General features: G+C 59.3%; 1 protein-coding gene across 1 annotated transcript in view; it reads right to left on the reverse strand.

The window, feature by feature from the left end:
* sspo (SCO-spondin) overlaps nt 1-18,903 on the reverse strand; it is a 107,706-nt gene that overhangs the window by 68,187 nt on the left and 20,616 nt on the right. The window contains 11 exon segments of the mRNA XM_078398442.1: nt 674-844; nt 1,931-2,131; nt 3,339-3,385; nt 4,585-4,754; nt 6,095-6,174; nt 8,893-8,939; nt 10,018-10,270; nt 11,414-11,584; nt 12,697-12,788; nt 13,628-13,753; nt 15,331-15,460. Of these exon segments, the coding sequence (XP_078254568.1) occupies nt 674-844; nt 1,931-2,131; nt 3,339-3,385; nt 4,585-4,754; nt 6,095-6,174; nt 8,893-8,939; nt 10,018-10,270; nt 11,414-11,584; nt 12,697-12,788; nt 13,628-13,753; nt 15,331-15,460 (1,488 nt within the window).

The following is an 18,903-nucleotide window of genomic DNA, read 5'->3' on the forward strand; positions in this document are numbered from 1 at the left end:
CCTCCCTCCCTCCCTCCCTCCCTCCCTCCCTCTTCTCTTCTGCCATTCTCTTCCACCCACCCTCTGCCCTCTTCTGTCTCCTCCTCCCTCCCTCCTCTTCTGCCACACTCTCTTCCACCCTCCCTCTCTGCCCCCTTCTGTCCCTCCCTCCCTCCCTCCTCTCTTCTGCCACACTCTCTTCCACCCTCCCTCTGCCCCTTCTGTCTCTCCCTCCCTCCCTCCCTCCCTCCCTCCTCTCTTCTGCCACACTCTCTTCCACCCTCCCTCTGCCCCTTCTGTCCCTCCCTCCCTCCCTCCCTCCTCTCTTCTGCCACTCTCTTCCACCCTCCCTCTGCCCCCTTCTGTCCCTCCCTCCCTCCTTCCCTCCCTCCCTCCCTCCCTCCTCTCTTCTGCCACACTCTCTTCCACCCTCCCTCTGCCCCTTGCCTTATCTCCCCTCTTTCCCTCTCTCCCCCTTCCGCCCCTCTCATCCTTCTCCACTTTTCTCACTCTCTTTCCCCCTCTCTTCCCCCTCTCTTCCCCCTCTCTTCCCCCTCTCTTCCCCCTCTCTTCCCCCTCTCTTCCCCCTCTCTTCCTTTCCCCCACTCTCTCCCCCTTCCTGTCCTCCTCCCTGCCCACGTCACCCCCATCCCCGTTCCCCACCCCCATCCCCCCCCCACGTCCCCGTCCCCACCTGTACATGGCGCCGTGCTGTTGTGACAGGCCCGTCTCTGCTCGGCCTCACCGCCACACTGTGCGCCGCTGAACCGCGGTGGGGGGCTGCTGCACCGGCGAGATCGTGCCGACACCGCCCCGCACCCGGCACACTCCGACCACGCTGACCACCGGCTCCAGCCGCCGTCCACTGCACCAGAGACACACCAACACATCAACACCACACCCCCCACGCTGGTACCATCACCCGTCTAAAACATCCCCACCTATGGCTACAACTGTCTCCCCTTCCCCCTCCATCTCCCCCTCTCCCTCTGGTCCCCCCCCCCTCTCCCTTCATCCACCAACACCCCCCACATCTCTCTTCTGCTTCATTGTTCACCTGAATCCTTCTCCTTCCTCTGTTTCTCCTCCGTCTCACCTTCTCCCTTTCCCTCCGTCCTTCCTCCTCTCTTTCTCCTTTTACTCTCCTTCCCTCTCTCCCCTCTCTACTTTCTCGTTCTGTCTCTTTCTCTCTCTGTCTCTGCCTCTCCTTTCTCTCTCTCTCTCTCTCTCTCTCTCTCTGGCTTCTCATCTCCTCTAGCAGCCTCATCTCCAGCACCTTATCAAAGGCCTTCAGAAAATCTAGGTTAACATCCACTGATTCTCCTTAATCTGTCCTTCTATTTACTTCTTCAAAGAATTCCAGCAGATTCGTCAGGCAAGACCTCCCCTTCACAAAACCATGCTGACTTCAGCCTATTTTATCATGAACATCTAAGTACTCCGTAACGTCATCCTTTATAATAATGGACTCTAAAATCTTACCCACCACTGAAGTCAGGTTAACCACAGTTACAGTTTCCACTCTTCTGTTTTGCTCCCTTCTTATACAGCAGGGTGATATTGGCAACTGTCCCGTGTGCTATGTCCGTGTGGGTGTGCCATGTGCCATGTCCTATCTCCGTGCGGATGTCCTGTGTGGGTGTGCCACGCACCGTGTCCCGTGTGCTATGTCCATGTCCGTGCCCTGTGTGGGTGTGCCACGTGCCGTGTCCCGTGTGCTATGTCCATGTGGGTGTGCCACGCGCCGTGTCCCCTGTGCTATGTCCGTGTCCGTGCCCCGTGTGGGTGTGCCACGAGCCGTGTCCCCTGTGCTATGTCCGTGCCCCGTGTGGGTGTGCCACGGGCCGTGTCCCGTGTGCTATGTCCGTGTCCGTGCCCCGTGTGGGTGTGCCACGAGCCGTGTCCCGTGTGCTATGTCCGTGTCCGTGCCCCGTGTGGGTGTGCCGTGTACCTGGGCAGAAGGAGAGGGAGGGGCAGCGTTCCACTGCCACCTGTAGGCCGGTGTTGCCGTCACCGCGCTGGGCTCCGGGGCACTCCGTCCCGTTACCGCGCGGCTCAGGACAGGCACACGCACGGTAACGCGTGGTCGACTCCGCACCGCATGTCCTGGAACACGGCGTCCATGCTGACCATGGGCACCAGTGTCCCTGCACTGTGGAGGAGAGGGGCAGTGAGAGGGATGGGGGGGGGGGGGGGGGGAGAGAGTGACAGAGACACAGGACACACTGGAATAACAACAAGCTACAAGAGCATTGACAACCAGTGCAGCAGGTCAAAGCCCTGCAGTCAACCGCCGCTCACTGTTGGCAGGATCTGCACAGATACCGGCCTGCCCTGACCCTCCACATGCAGAGGGCAGAGGTCACGGTGAACACTACGGCCCAGCCCCTCCGTCCCTCCATCCCTCAGCTCCTCGGCCCCCTGATAGACAATAGACAATAGGTGCAGGAGGAGGCCATTCGGCCCTTCGAGCCAGCACCGCCATTCAATGTGATCATGGCTGATCATTCTCAATCAGTACACCATTCCTGCCTTCTCCCCATACCCCCTGACTCCGCTATCCTTAAGAGCTCTATCTAGCTCTCTCTTGAATGCATTCAGAGAATTGGCCTCCACTCCCTTCTGAGGCAGTGAATTCCACAGATTCACAACTCTCTGACTGAAAACGTTTTTCCTCATCTCAGTACTAATTGGCCTACCCCTTATTCTTAAACTGTGGCCCCTGGTTCTGGACTCCCCCAACATTGGGAACATGTTTCCTGCCTCTAACGTGTCCAACCCCTTAATAATCCCTCATGTTGTTCTGCCCCCTCACCTCCCTGCTGGACACAGGTCCAGCTCAGGCCGGGTGGATACAGTCACTGACCAGCTCCCAGATTCCCACCACCTCCATTCTCCGGGATAACTCGATCCCGCTGGTATGTATCTGCCAACCTCCCCTGCTTATCTCATTCCTTGCCTTGCACTCTGTTATCGCCCGCTCTGTGTGTCCTTGTTTCATGTAACCCTTTTGTCTGATAAAACATTTAAAAGGTGTTTGGGCAAAGATAGGAAATATGTAGCAGGATAAGGGTTAATGTGGACATACTGTGTGGCATCGATATGTGATTGCGGTCAGCACAGTTAATGTGGGCCGAAGGGCCTGTCTGTGCGCTGCATGACTCTGTGACTGTCATGGATTTGGGGATTACGGTCACATATTATCCATTGGTCCCCTGTTATCTAACCTGCTGGATCCATCCTCAAAACGCCTCCACCTGATTTGTCAACTTCCCTTCAGAGTGTCAGCTGGCAAATCCCCTCACTCCCACCGACTCGTGTCAAACTGCCCGGTTATCCCGGCCAGTAAACATACTCACCTGCACAGGGGAGGCGGGTACAAGTCAGCTCGCCCTCCACACAGGTGCTGCAACCAAGGGACACGGAGGTTAGAACAGGTGGGCCCGTCAGACTGGGCAGTCAGCGTTCACTCACTACACTCACTCAGCACTTTATACTTGGGGTGGCGAGGAGTCCAATCAGAGCTGCCTGAAGGGGTGGGTACAGTGTGTGGTGTGGGTGCATCATTACCTGACAGGTCCACATGGGCAGAGAGGAGTTGAAGCCAGCAGTGGACAGTAGTGATCAGTAGTGGACAGTGGTGGCCAGTAGTGGTCAGTAGTGGTCAGTAGTGGTCAGTAATGGACATTGGTGGCAGCAGTGGACATTGGTGGACAGTAGTGGACAGTGGTGATCAGTAGTGGTCAGTAGTGGCCAGTATTGGCCAGTAATGGACATTGGTGGACAGCGGTGGTCAGCGGTGGACAGTGGCGGCAGTAGTGATCAGTAGTGGCCAGTAGTGGACAGTAGTGATCAGTAGTGGCCAGTAGTGGACTGTGGTGATCAGCATTGGTCAGCGGTGGACAGCGGTGGACAGTGGCGGCAGTAGTGATCAGTAGTGGCCAGTAGTGGACAGTAGTGATCAGTAGTGGCCAGTAGTGGCCAGTAGTGGACTGTGGTGATCAGCATTGGTCAGCAGTGGTCACTGGTGGGCTGGGCTGGTTGCCTTCCCCTGCGCCTTACGTGCTCTGTCTCACGGCCGGCCCTACAGAGCACAGATCCTACAGGGTGGCACAGTGGCGCAGCGGTAACGTTGCTAACTCACAGCACCAGAGACCCGGGTTTGATCCTGACTACGGGTGCTGTCTGCACGGAGTTTGTGCGTTCCCCCGTGACCTGAGTGGGTTTTCTCTGGGATCTCCGGATTCCTCCCACACTCCAAACACCTGCAGGTTTGTAGGTTAATTGGCTTGGTATAATTGTTAATTGTCCTTAGTACGTGTAGGAGAGTGTTAATATGCGGGGATCACTGGTTGGCACGGACTCGGTGGGCCGAAGGGCCTGTTTCCGTGCTGTATCTCTAAACTGAAAAACAATAAACTGTCTGCTCAAGGTCAGGGTCACTCTCTGAGACAGAGACATTGGCTGTCGAGTGAGACCGGTCACTCCCCAGTTATACACTGATCGCCCAGTGTCACCGCTCACTCCTCAGTCATTGTTGAACACCCAGTGTCACTGGTCACTCTCTAGCCATTCACTGACCACCCGGTGTCACCGGTCACTCACCAGTTATTGCATCCATCGTCTCTGGGAATGACCTCTCCCGCGGAGTATCGTTCTCCGGTCACCGGATGCCAGCACGGACAGTCCTGCCGATCAACGCACGCGGTTCCATTCTCGGCTAACACATGCCCGTCGGTGCAGTAACAGCCCGGCTCACAGCTCCAGGTGCAGTGCTGAACAAAGCAACAGGCAGGTGTGAATACCGCGTGTACGAGGACACGTGGGGGGCTGTGCCGTGGGTCACGGGCAGAAGGAATGCACAGTCGACAATGGCTTCACCTCAACGCACAACAGCTCCACCAGGTCAGTCATGCCCTGACCCCAGGAGAGGGTCATAAGGTCATGTGATCGGAGCAGAATCAGGCCATTCAGCCCATCAAGTCTACTCCACCATTCAATCATGGCTGATCTATCTTTCCCCCCTAACCCCATGCTCCTGCCTTCTCCCTATAACCTCTAACACCTGTACTAATCAAGAATCTATCTATCTCTGCCTTAAAAATATCCATTGACTTGGCCTCTACTGCCTCCAGTGGCAAAGAATTCCACAGATTCACCAGAGATTCACCTCAGAGGAGGGTTTGACCTGAGGGCTGAGGAAGCTCTCAGCCATAGAGATACCCAGCATGGGAGCAGGCCCTTCAACCCAAGATAGACACAAAGTGCTGGAGTAACTTAACGGGTCAGGCAGCATGTCTGGAGATCAAAGATGGATGACATTACGGGTTGTCAAAAACAAATTGCAAAGCTCCAAGAAGACAACAAGGGATAGGGATAGGTAGGGTGCGTAAAAACGCTTAAAGCCCTCTTCAGGTGTCATAATAATTCTGTGCTTTAAAGATGGTTGAGAATGAGCACGTGTATCTGACTCTGCAGTCTGCTTTAGTCAGATTCTGTTCTCTGGTGTCAAAGGACAAATGGCAATTGTAAAACAATAAAATGTCGAAAGGGTAGCAGGGCATTTGCTTATCTGTAAAGGGGTGGAATTAGGCTGTGTTTACTCTTCTGATTCTTTCCGAGATGCATGATTTATAATTGTTATGAGACCATTCGGAAGAAGGAAAAATGCTAAAGTGCCAGCTACAGTAAACTGCACATCAAAGGAAAATTCTGTTTAAAAGGAGATGAATCTTTGTTTGTTGAGCAATCTCCTAGATTGCTCCCAGTGATCACTGTATTTAACGCTCTTAAATAAAGTCTTGACAGTCCTATCCGGTCTTTGTGTGGTGTTTTAAAGTTTTCTTTATCAGGGTCTGAACCCTTCTTCAGAACTTTCCGCCTGCCTTGTCCATGCCACCCAAGATGCTCCATCAACACTGGTCCCACCTGACCATGTTTGGCCAAAATCTCTCGAAACTTTTCCAATCCATGTCTACGGGGTTAGACTCTGGTTTCTGCCGATGGTAATTCGACAGTTGGTTCTCATTTACCCCAGCCAAAGCTGGCTTTAAAATACAGCCTGACTGGAGCATCAGGAACCGTGTGTGAATCAGGACCAGGAAGGGACTGTTACCGTGAGGTCGGAGCAGGATCGGGGGCAGGCCGGTCCACAGACGTCGTAGACTGCACCATCGATGGAAGAACAATCCGTCACTGAAACCAAACAGACCAAGAGTCAGAAGCACTGGTTACTGGACCTCTTTGCTTCATACTCACCTGCCAAACATTCATACAGGTTCGTGGCCATTATTGTCATGTGTACCCAGTGTTTTGCATGCAATCCAAACCGGTCAGATAATACTGGACATAAACACAATCAGTTCAAACTCCAAGTACAATAGGCAGAGCAAAGGGGAAGATTCAGAGTGTAGAATATAGTTCTCAGCATTGTAGCGCATCAGTTCCAGAGACAAACTCCAATGTCTACAATGGGGTAGAGGTGATTATGGAAGGACCATTCAGAAGCCTGATAACAGAGGGGCCGCAGCTGTTCCTGAGTGTGGTGGTGCTCATGTTCAAGCTTCTGTACCTCCTGCTGGACGGGAGAGGGGAGAAGAGGGAATGACTGTGCGGGTGGAGCAGAGTGGAGTGTGTCCACAGTGTAGTCAGCTCTAGGGTGATCCACGGCACAGCCATCTCCGGGGAATGATCCTCCCAGCACTGTGAGAGGATGTGTACAGGGAGTGTGTACGGGGAGTGTGTACGGGGAGTGTGTGTACGGGGAGTGTGTGTATGGGGAGTGTACGGGGAGTGTGTGTATGGGGAGTGTGTGTACGGGGAGTGTGTGTTTGGGGAGTGTGTGTATGGGGAGTGTGTGTATGGGGAGTGTGTGTATGGGGAGTGTGTGTACGGGGAGTGTGTGTATGGGGAGTGTGTGTATGGGGAGTGTGTGTATGGGGAGTGTGTGTATGGGGAGTGTGCGTACGGGGAGTGTGCGTACGGGGAGTGTGCGTACGGGGAGTGTGTGTACAGGGAGTGTGTACGGGGAGTGTGTGTATGGGGAGTGTGTGTACGGGGAGTGTGTACGGGGAGTGTGTGTACGGGGAGTGTGCGTACGGGGAGTGTGTGTATGGGGAGTGTGTGTACGGGGAGTGTGTGTACGGGGAGTGTGTGTACGGGGAGTGTGTGTACGGGGAGTGTGTGTATGGGGAGTGTGTGTATGGGGAGTGTGTGTATGGGGAGTGTGTGTATGGGGAGTGTGCGTACGGGGAGTGTGAGTACGGGGAGTGTGTGTACGGGGAGTGTGTACGGGGAGTGTGTGTATGGGGAGTGTGTACGGGGAGTGTGTACGGGGAGTGTGCGTACGGGGAGTGTGTACAGGGAGTATGTAAGGGGAGTGTGTGTACGGGGAGTGTGTACGCGGAGTGTGCGTACGGGGAGTGTGTACGGGGAGTGTGTGTACGGGGAGTGTGCGTACGGGGAGTGTGCGTACGGGGAGTGTGCGTACGGGGAGTGTGTACAGGGAGTATGTAAGGGGAGTGTGTGTACGGGGAGTGTGTACGGGGAGTGTGCGTACGGGGAGTGTGTACGGGGAGTATGTAAGGGGAGTGTGTGTACGGGGAGTGTGCGTACGGGGAGTGTGCGTACGGGGAGTGTGCGTACGGGGAGTGTGTACAGGGAGTATGTAAGGGGAGTGTGTGTACGGGGAGTGTGTAAGGGGAGTGTGCGTGCGGGGAGTGTGCGTGCGGGGAGTGCGTGCGGGGCATGTGTACCGGGCACGTGTACGGGGCACATGTACCGGGCACGTGTACCGGGCACGTGTACGGGGCACGTGTGCAGGGCACGTGTGCGGGGCACGTGTACGGGGCACGTGTACGGGGCACGTGTATGGGGCACGTGTACGGGGCACATGTGTCCAGCTGCAGCCCCTGTCTGATGGTGTGTTCACTTGGGGTTGTGGGTGAGTGCAGTGAGGAGCCTCCATGATGTGGGGACACTGTGGACAGCACCACCGGTGAACTAGACGCCCATGGGACCGTAGGTAGGGCGGACGGTGACAACCCTTTTACCCAGGATGGAAAAATCAAAGACTAGAAGGCGTAGCTTTAAGGTGTGAGGGGCAACATTTAAAGGGGATGTGTGGGGTCACGACACAATGGGTGGTGTGGGCCTGGAACGTGCTGATCCCACTCCTGATCTCCCCCACGGCCCCTCACATCCCACCTGATCCCCCCTCCTATCCCCCCTCCTCTCCCCGCAGGACTCAACGATGGCTGAGCAGTGCGGGAGGAGAGAGAGCGAGGGGGGGGGGCAACAGGAGGAGGAGGGGGAGTGCAGGAAGAGGAGAGAGGGAGGGGGAGAGAGGGAGAGTGAGAGGGTGAGCGGGATGGGGGTAGGGGAAGAGCAGGAGGGGGAGAGCAGGAGGGGGTGGAGGGAGGGGGAGTGGGATGGGGGTAGGGGGAGAGCAGGAGGAGGGGGAGTGCAGGAGGGGAGGAGGGGGAGAGGGTGAGTGGGATGGGGTAGGGGAGAGCAGGAGGAGGGGGAGGGAGGGTGAGCGGGATGGGGGTAGGGGAGAGTAGGAGGAGGGGGAGGGAGGGTGAGCGGGATGGGGTTGGGGGAGAGTAGGAGGAGGGGGAGTGCAGGAGGGGAGGAGGGGGAGAGGGTAGCGGGATGGGGGTATGGGAGAGCAGGAGGAGGGGGAGGGAGGGTGAGCGGGATGGGGTAGGGGAGAGCAGGAGGGAGGTAGGGGGAGAGCAGGAGGAGGGGGAGTGCAGGAGGGGAGGAGGGGAGGAGGGGGAGAGGGTAGCGGGATGGGGGTAGGGGGAGAGTAGGAGGAGGGGGAGAGCAGGAGGAGGGGGAGTGCAGGAGGGGGTGGAGGGAGGGCAGATGTGTAATGTTTACATGGGCAGACCCAGCTCCCTGGCTCCATACCTGCACAAGGCTCGTTCCCACAAACCAGCTCTCCAGACACGCAGGTACTGCAACAGAACACAGGGGGAGAGAGGTCAGACTCAGCAAGGTCAGAGTGCTGCGGCGCTGCCAGCAGTAGTTGGGGCAGAGAGGCCTGGCTACGGGCGACTGTAACTGGTCTACCACCTGTGCTGGGATCTCTGGGATCTGTCAGGGAGGTGGGGAGGTTGTGCAGTGGACAGGCGTCGCAACAGTCGCTCAGATGGAGCGATACAATCACCTTCGTGCGGCGCAGTGGCGCAGCGGTAGAGTTGCCGCCTTTCAGCGCTTACAGCGCCAGAGACCCCACGGGATCGATCCTGACTACAGGTGCTGCCTTTACGGAGTTTGTACGTTCTCCCCGTGACTGCGTGGGTTTTCTCCGAGGTCTTCGGTTCCCTTCCGCATGTCAAAGATGTACAGATTTGTAGGTTAATTGGCTTGGTATAATTGTTTAAAAAAATGGTCTATTGTGTGTGTAGGATAATGGTAATGTGCGGGGATGGCTGGTCGATGCGGAACGGTGCGGGTCGAAGGGCCTGAAAACTAAGTATCTCTAGTTAATAAACTAAACTAAACCCTGGGGGAGAAACGTCGTGTGCATGTTAGAGCGAAGGGCAAGGCCGGCAGGAGAGAGGAACCGTGATGACTTAAGGGGTTGGACAGGCTAGATGCAGGAAGATTGTTCCCGATGTTGGGGAAGTCCAGAACAAGGGGTCACAGTTTAAGGATAAGGGGGAAGTCTTTTAGGACCGAGATGAGAAAGTCTTTCTTCACACAGAGAGTGGTGAATCTGTGGAATTCTCTGCCACAGAAGGTAGTTGAGACCAGTTCATTGGCTATATTTAAGAGGGAGTTAGATGTGGCCCTTGTGGCTAAAGGGATCAGGGGGTATGGAGAGAAGGCAGGTACGGGATACTGAGCTGGATGATCAGCCATGATCATATTGAATGGCGGTGCAGGCTCGAAGGGCCGAATGGCCTACTCCTGCACCTATTTTCTATGTTTCTATGACGAGAGAGATGGAGTCTCTGGCCCGTGAACAAGGAGGTGTGGGTCAGGTACAGGCAGAGGCCAGAGGACGGAGGGGGGGAGGGAGGGACCCACCAATTGTTGCAGGGGTCCCAGCGCAGGCTGTGTCCCGGCCGCAGCCACTGTCCCTGGTGGTAGCAGCTGCAGTTGTGCAGCGGCACGCAGGAGCCGTTCAGCAGCAGCAGGCCCTGATCGCAGTAGCAGCCGTCGTAGCAGCGGGTGGTGCATTGCACCTCTGCAGACAGGTCCTGGCACGCTCGTGGGCATGCTCCCCCCACCGCCTGGCACTCCCCCACCTCCAGGTAACGCATCTCCTCCGGGCACTGCTCTGCAATGGCAAGAGTACAGTCTCACAACAGTCAGAGAACAGAGTACAGTGTACAGTCAGACAACAGACAGCATAGTCAGTGTACAGTTGGACAACACGTCAGAGTACAGTCAGTGTACAGTTAGATAACAGAGTACAGGGAACTCTGCCAGAGAACAGTCATAGTGCAGAGTACAGTCAACGTACAGTCAGACAACAGACAGCATAGTCAGTGTACAGTCGGACAACACGTCAGAGTAGTCAACGTACAGAGTACAGCCAGACAACAGTCTTAGTGCAGTGTAGTCAACGTCTAGTCAGTGTACAGCCAGACAACAGAGTGCAGCCAGATAACAGTCAGAGTGCAGTCAGAGATCACACATCGCCTTCTACACCTCCTTCTTCACCTCCTAATGCCGATTCTTCGATGTGAACCAAGTTCCCTGTTACTCAATCCTCCCCAGGGTCACACTTGTTATTGTGTGTGTAATACTCTGACCCGTGCACAGATTAGTCTGATGGGCCCCGACCAGAAACAATATCTGTCCATCCCCTCCACAGAGGCTGCCTGACCCGCTGAGTTCCTCCAGCACTTTGTGTTCTGATGAACACTCTCGTCCTTCTGAAGTGTCAAACACCTCCTCCATTTAATACTGACATGCTGCACGTCACCCATCACCTGACAGATTCCCCAACCACCATGACCTGTGCAGAGGGAGTGTGTGTAAATTATTGGTCGAAGTATCTCACTGGTTCCCGCGCTCCAGACCCTGATCATTACCTCAGCTCCTCGCGGCCACCCCTCCCTCTCACCATGACCTCTGACCCTCCCAGCCACCCCTCCCCCTCACCATGACCTTTGACCCTCCCAGGCACCCCTCACCCTCACCATGACCTTTGACCCTCCCGGGCACCCCTCCCCTCACCATGACCTCTGACCCTCCCGGGCACCCCTCCCCATGACCTCTGACCCTCCCTGGCACCCCTCCCCCTCACCATGACCTCTGACCCTCACGGCCACCACCCCCCCTCCCCATGACCTCTGACACGACGGGGCCCAGTGCCTTGTGTCACGTATGTTACGGCCGGAGAGGCGGCAGAGTTCCTGCCCTGATGGTTACTGGAGGACAACACGTGTGGGCTCTGTGTGTGACATGTCCTTACTGTCGCAGGGCTGCGTGTTGCAGTCCCGTGTCTGCACGTGTGGTCCCACACATCCCGTTGCTCCGTCGCCCGTCTCCATCCGTCTGCAGCTGCGGTTCCTGGTCTGGACTCCGGAATTACATGGAGCGCTGCACTGGGACCACTGGCTCCAGGAGCCCCAGCCCCCCGCCACTGGCAAACACACGGTGAACTCGCGGTGAACACGCGGAGAATGTACAGCGAACACGCACGGTAAACACGCACGTGAACATACAAGGTGAACACGCAACGGACATGCAGTGAACGTACACAGTGAACACACAGTTAACAAGCACGGTGAACATGCACACACAGTGAACATGCTCGGTTGACACGCACGGCAAACATGCTGTGAACACATGCGGCGAACACACACGTACAGTGAACACACATGATGAACACGCAGTGAACTCGCAGTGAACACGCACAGAGCGCTAGTGAGACTTGGCCCAGGGACAGAGGCACCAGGCACGGTAACACCCCCACGTCCCACCCCCCCACCCCCATTCATTCTCCCCCCCTCCTCCATCGCTCCACCTCACATGGAGGAGTAAATGCAAATACGGAGACAGATACGGGATGAGAGCGATGCATCAAATGGAAGGAGTACGAGAGCAGATAGCAGGGGAGACGGAGAACAGGAGGGAGGGAGGGAGGGAGGGAGGGAGGGAGGGAGGGAGGGAGGGAGGGAGGGAGGGAGGGAGGGAGGGAGGGAGCGAGGGAGAAGGGGCAGGGAGACGGGGCAGGGAGACGGGGCAGGGAGAAAGGGCAGGGAGAAAGGGCAGGGAGAAGGGGCAGGGAGAGGGAGAGGCAAGGGGCAGGGAGGGGGCAGGGAGAGGGGGCAGGGAGAGGGGGCAGGGAGAGGGAGAGGCAAGGGGTAGGGAGGGGGCAGGGAGAGGGGGCAGGGAGAGGGGGCAGGGAGAGGGAGAGGCAAGGGGCAGGGAGGGGGCAGGGAGAGGGGGCAGGGAGAGGGGGCAGGGAGAGGGAGAGGCAAGGGGCAGGGAGAGTGAGTGAGGGAGAGGGAGGCAATGAAAAGCGAGAAGGGTGATGAAAGGGAAAACAAGACTGAGCGAGAGCAGGAGCGGGGAAGGAAGTGATAGGGAATGTGGTGGAGATGGAAGGGCAGAGGAGGGATGGAGAGAGAGCAGGGGCTGGAGGGAGGGAGAGGTGATGGCCAGTGTGTGGGGGGCGTGTGGAGAGGCAGGGGCTGGACAGGGTGGCTCCAGTCTCTCCCTCGGGCGATGGTGATGTAACATATAATATACCTGGGCCACAGGTGACGTAACAGTTCTGCACCCCCACACTGTCCCCCACGCAGGGGGCACCGCCGTTGGCAGGGGTGGGATTTGTCGGCGACCTGTGGGTGAAGCACACGGGGTTGGGATCAGGGCCCGCGGCCAAAGCACAACGACCCACACAGGCCTGCACTGGGCACCGGCGGGCTGGACACGACTTACTGCTCGGCAGCGGCTGCCCTGTGAACCTCTGCACAACGGACTTGATCAAAGCCTCGACACGAATGTACCCGCGACCCTCTCACTGCGTGTACACAGCGTACACGCCTGCAGCAACACGCCTGTACCCGTGACCCCTCACTGCATGTACATATAGTGTACACGCCTGCAGCAACATGCATGTACCCTTAACCCTCTCACTGTGCACATGCCTGCAGCAACACGTCTGTACCCGTGACCCTCTCACTGCATGTACATATTGTGTACACGCCTGCAGCAACACGTCTGTACCTGTGAACCCCTCACTGCGTGTACACAGCATAGAGGTCTGCAGTGACACAAACCGTCACTTATTTATTCCCTCCACAGATGCTGCCTGACCCGCTGTGTTCATCCAGCACTTGATTCCAGCATCTGCAGTTCCTGTTATAGCCCCAGCCCAACCAACCCCCCCCCTCTCTCTCTCTACAACTCAGGGTAACATCCTCGTGAAACTCTTTTGCCCCCTTTCCAACAACGACAGCCTCGTGCAGCTGAAAGAGCAGGAGCCTGTTTCGATGTTAGGCCAAGTACAGCGACATGTGGTGAGTTAGGATTAGCATGATGGTTGGCACGGACAACACGGGCTGAAGGGCCTGTTCCCGTGCTGCACTCTAGTATGTTCCATGTCCTGTTCTATGTTCTATGTCCTGTGTTTAGCGTTGCACGGAGAGGAAGTTTGCTTCACATGTTCTGTACATACCTGTATCGTTCCTGCACTCCGGCGCCACACGCAGGATAACACCGTGTCCATGGCGACCACGCTGACCAGCCACAGTCAGTGGGGCATCGAGAATCGTCACACGTGATGCGGCCCAGGTGGCACAGACTGCAACAGAACAAAGCACCCTTAGCACCAGTATCAACAGTATCACCCTCAGCACCAGTATCACCAGTATCACCCTCAGCACCAGTATCACCCTCAGCACCAGTATCACCCTCAGCACCAGTATCACCCTCAGCACCAGTATCACCCTCAGCACCAGTATCACCAGTATCACCCTCAGCACCAGTATCACCCTTAGCACCAGTATCACCCTCAGCACCAGTATCACCCTTAGCACCAGTATCACCCTCAGCACCAGTATCACCCTTAGCACCAGTATCACCCTCAGCACCAGTATCACCCTCAGCACCAGTATCACCCTCAGCACCAGTATCACCCTCAGCACCAGTATCACCCTTAGCACCAGTATCACCCTCAGCACCAGTATCACCCTCAGCACCAGTATCACCCTTAGCACCAGTATCACCCTCAGCACCAGAACAAGGGGCCACAGTTTGAGAATAAGGGGTAGGCCATTTAGAACGGAGATGAGGAAGAACTTTTTCAGTCAGAGGGTGGTGAAGGTGTGGAATTCTCTGCCTCAGAAGGCAGTGGAGGCCAGTTCGTTGGATGCTTTCAAGAGAGAGCTGGATAGAGCTCTTAAGGATAGCGGAGTGAGGGGGTATGGGGAGAAGGCAGGAACGGGGTACTGATTGATAGTGATCAGCCATGATCGCATTGAATGGCGGTGCTGGCTCGAAGGGCTGAATGGCCTACTCCTGCACCTATTGTCTATTGTCTATTGTCTAACTCCATACAGACGGCGCCCGTAGTCAGGATCGAACCTGAGTCTCAGGCGTTGCATTCGCTGTAAAGCAGCAACTCTACCGCTGCGCCACCGTGCCGCCCTTAGCACCAGTATCAGGCCTAGCACCATAAGCATCGTTATCACCATTATCACCCTTAGCACCATTAATCACCATCAGCAGCATTGTCACCATTTTCACCACTAATCACCCTTGGCACCATTATCACCATTAATCACACTTGGCACCATTTTCACCATTAGCACCACCGCACATCAAATATCGACCACCACAAATGTACGCTGTCAAGAAAGGTTTAATATTGGGGACGGGGGGGGGGGGGTGGTAATGTGGGGTGGGTGGGGTAGGGGGAGGGGTGAGGTGGGGTTTGGGCGATGGGGACAAGGTTAGTTACCAGCGGCTGCTGTTATTGATGGTGAGTGGAGGAGGGGTGATTATGGGGAAAGGGAGGGGGAGGGAGAAGTGGATGGGGTTAACGGGTGGGGGGAGGAGGTTAGTTACCAAAGGCTACAGTTCTTGATGGTGCGCGGAGGAGGGTGGATTGGGGAGAGGGGGAGGGGATTGAGGAGGGGGAGGGGGTTGAGGAGGGGGAGGGGGTTAAAGGGAGGGGGGTAGGGATTGGGGAAGGGATGGAGAGGGGGAGGGGGGTAGTGGGAGGGGGAGGGGGTAGTGGGAGGGGGAGGGGGTAGTGGGAGGGGGTAGTGGGAGGGGGAGGGGGTAGTGGGAGGGGGAGGGGGTAGTGGGAGGGGGAGGGGGTAGTGGGAGGGGGGTAGGGATTGGGGAAGGGTTGGAGAGGGGGAGGGGGGTAATTACCAGCGGCTGCAGTTGTTGATGATGATGGTCTGTCCAGGGTGGAGAGTGTGAGTGAGATGGCGACAGTGGCACTGGGTAGTGTTCACACAGTGACCGTCCTGCAGCACCAGGTCCCCGACACAGCGACAACCTGCAGTGAATGAGCGGTGAAACCCGGCCAGACCGGCAACACACGGTCAACGCCCCAAACCCAGTGGGACCCAGTGTGGGGCCAGTGAGGAGGCAATGTGGATCAGGTGTGGGGGCCAGTGACCCAGTGTGGGGCCAGTGACCCAGTGTGGGGCCAGAGTGGGGGACCAGGGACCCAGTGTGAGGCCAGTGTCCCAGTGTGGGGGCCAGTGTCCCAGTGTGGGGCCAGTGACCCAGTGTGGGGCCAGAGTGGGGACCAGTGACCCAGTGTGGGGCCAGTGACCCAGTGTGGGGCCAGTGTCCCAGTGTGGGGCCAGTGACCCAGTGTGGGGGCCAGTGTCCCAGTGTGGGGCCAGTGACCCAGTGTGGGGCCAGTGACCCAGTGTGGGGCCAGTGACCCAGTGTTTGACCAGTGACCCAGTGTGGGGCCAGAGTGGTCACGGTGTGGGGGCCAGTGACCCGGGGGGGGGGGGGGGGCGGTGAGGGTATGGTGGGTTCACATTAGAGGAAATGGTCATTAGAGTGGGAGTCACATTGCAGGGTTGCATGTGGGTGTCAGGGGTCAGAGTGCGGGGGGGTCACGGGAGGGAACTTACAGTGCAGGGGGAGGGGAGGGGGCAGAACTGATATTGCAAGACCCAGTGACAACTTGGTGAGATTGGGGGGCATGGCGGAGGGATCGGGGTGCGGGGGACGGTAAACGGCGGCAAGGAGTGGATGGGGTCGGTTGGGCGGAGGTCGATGGTCGAGGGTGTCGGACGGGGATCAGTGGGATAGGATTACCGGTTACCTAGGGAGCAGGGAGAGGGGATGTGGGGGAGGACATGGTGCTGGGCTGGGCTGGGCTGGGCTGGGCAGGGAGGGTTGGGCTGGGCTGGGCTGGGCAGGGCTGGGCTGGGCTGGGCTGGGCTGGGCTGGGCAGGGCTGGGCTGGGCAGGTCAGGGCTGGGCTGGGCTGGGCTGGGCTGGGCTGGGCAGGGCAGGGCTGGGCTGGGCAGGGCTGGGCTGGGCTGGGCTGGGCTGGGCAGGGCTGGGCAGGGCAGGGCTGGGCTGGGCAGGGCTGGGCAGGGCAGGGAGGGTTGGGCTGGGCAGGGCTGGGCTGGGCTGGGCAGGGCAGGACAGGGCAGGGCAGGACAGGGCAGGGCTGGGCTGGGCTGGGCTGGGCTGGGCAGGGCTGGGCTGGGCAGGGATGGGCAGGGCAGGGAGGGTTGGGCTGGGCAGGGCAGGGAGGGTTGGGCTGGGCAGGGCTGGGCTGGGCTGGGCTGGGCAGGGCAGGGCAGGGAGGGTTGGGCTGGGCTGGGCAGGGCTGGGCTGGGCTGGGCTGGGCTGGGCTGAGCTGGGCTGGGCTGGGCTGGGCAGGGCAGGGAGGGTTGTGCTGGGCTGGGCAGGGCTGGGCTGGGCTGGGCAGGGCAGGGCTGGGCTGGGCTGGGCTGGGCTGGGCTGGGCTGGGCAGGGCAGGGCAGGGAGGGTTGGGCTGGGCAGGGCAGGGCTGGGCTGGGCTGGGCAGGGCTGGGCTGGGCTGGGCTGGGCTGGGCTGGGCTGGGCAGGGCAGGGCTGGGCTGGGCAGGGCTGGGCAGGGCAGGGAGGGTTGGGCTGGGCAGGGCTGGGCTGGGCTGGGCAGGGCTGGGCAGGGCAGGACAGGGCAGGGCTGGGCTGGGCTGGGCTGGGCAGGGCAGGGCTGGGCTGGGCAGGGCTGGGCAGGGCAGGGAGGGTTGGGCTGGGCAGGGCAGGGAGGGTTGGGCTGGGCAGGGCAGGGAGGGTTGGGCTGGGCAGGGCTGGGCTGGGCTGGGCAGGGCTGGGCTGGGCTGGGCAGGGCTGGGCTGGGCTGGGCTGGGCTGGGCTGGGCAGGGCAGGGCAGGGCAGGGAGGGTTGGGCTGGGCTGGGCACGGCTGGGCTGGGCTGGGCTGGGCTGGGCAGGGCAGGGAGGGTTGGGCTGGGCTGGGCTGGGCAGGGCAGGGCAGGGAGAGTTGGGCTGAGCTGGGCTGGGCTGGGCTGGGCTGGGCAGGGCAGGGAGGGTTGTGCTGGGCTGGGCAGGGCTGGGCTGGGCTGGGCTGGGCAGGGCAGGGCTGGGCTGGGCTGGGCAGGGCAGGGCTGGGCTGGGCTGGGCAGGGCAGGGCAGGGAGGGTTGGGCTGGGCTGGGCTGGGCTGGGCAGGGCAGGGCAGGGAGGGTTGGGCTGGGCAGGGCAGGGCAGGGCTGGGCTGGGCAGGGCTGGGCAGGGCAGGGCAGGGCAGGGAGGGTTGGGCTGGGCAGGGCAGGGCTGGGCTGGGCTGGGCTGGGCTGGGCAGGGCAGGGCTGGGCTGGGCTGGGCTGGGCAGGGCAGGGCAGGGAGGGTTGGGCTGGGCAGGGCTGGGCTGGGCTGGGCTGGGCTGGGCTGGGCTGGGCTGGGCTGGGCTGGGCAGGGCAGGGCAGGGAGGGCTGGGCTGGGCTGGGCTGGGCTGGGCTGGGCTGGGCTGGGCTGAGCTGGGCTGGGCTGGGCTGGGCTGGGCTGGGCTGGGCTGGGCTGGGCTGGGCAGGGCTGGGCAGGGCAGGGCAGGGAGGGTTGTGCTGGGCAGGGCTGGGCTGGGCAGGGCAGGGCAGGGAGGGTTGTGCTGGGCAGGGCTGGGCTGGGCAGGGCAGGGCAGGGAGGGTTGGGCAGGGGTTACCTGGCACACAGGGAGAGGGTGCAGTTCGTAGACGGTCGCTGGTCGTCGCAGGTGAGAGTGCAGGGCTCCAGCTCCTGGCGATCACAGTCCTCAACCGTCACCCGGACCATGCCCTGCCCACAGTCTGCAGTACACACACAGGGTCAGTCTGACCCGGACCGTCCCACACCAACCCCACCCACTCCCACACCAACCCCACCCACACCGTCCACACCAACCCCACCCCCACCCACACCGTCCCACACCAACACCACCCCCACCCACACCCACACCAACCCCACCCACACCCCCACTCACACCACTCACACAACACCCCCACCCACACCGTCCCCACCCATACCTACACCGTCCCCACCCATACCTACACCATCCCCACCCACACCCACACCATCCCCACCCACACCCACACCCACACCCCCACCCACACCCCCACCCCCACCCACACCCCCACCCACACCCCCACCCACACCCACACCATCCCCACCCACACCCACACCCACACCCACACCATCCCCACCCACACCTCTCCCACAACACACCACCCACACCCACACCGTCCCCACCCTCACGCACACCGTCCACACCCAAACCGTCCACACCCACACCGTCCACACCCACACCTCCACCCCCACCCACACCGTCCACACCCACACCGTCCACACCCACACCGTCCACACCCACACCGTCCACACCCACACCCACACCATCCCCACCCACACCCACACCGTCCACACCCCCACCCACTCTCGTGGGAGAGTCTAGGACTAGAATTAGCCTCAGAATTAAAGGACGTTCCTTTAAG

This window comes from Rhinoraja longicauda, chromosome 4 (assembly GCF_053455715.1).
Source record: "Rhinoraja longicauda isolate Sanriku21f chromosome 4, sRhiLon1.1, whole genome shotgun sequence".
Taxonomy (NCBI): domain Eukaryota; kingdom Metazoa; phylum Chordata; class Chondrichthyes; order Rajiformes; family Arhynchobatidae; genus Rhinoraja; species Rhinoraja longicauda.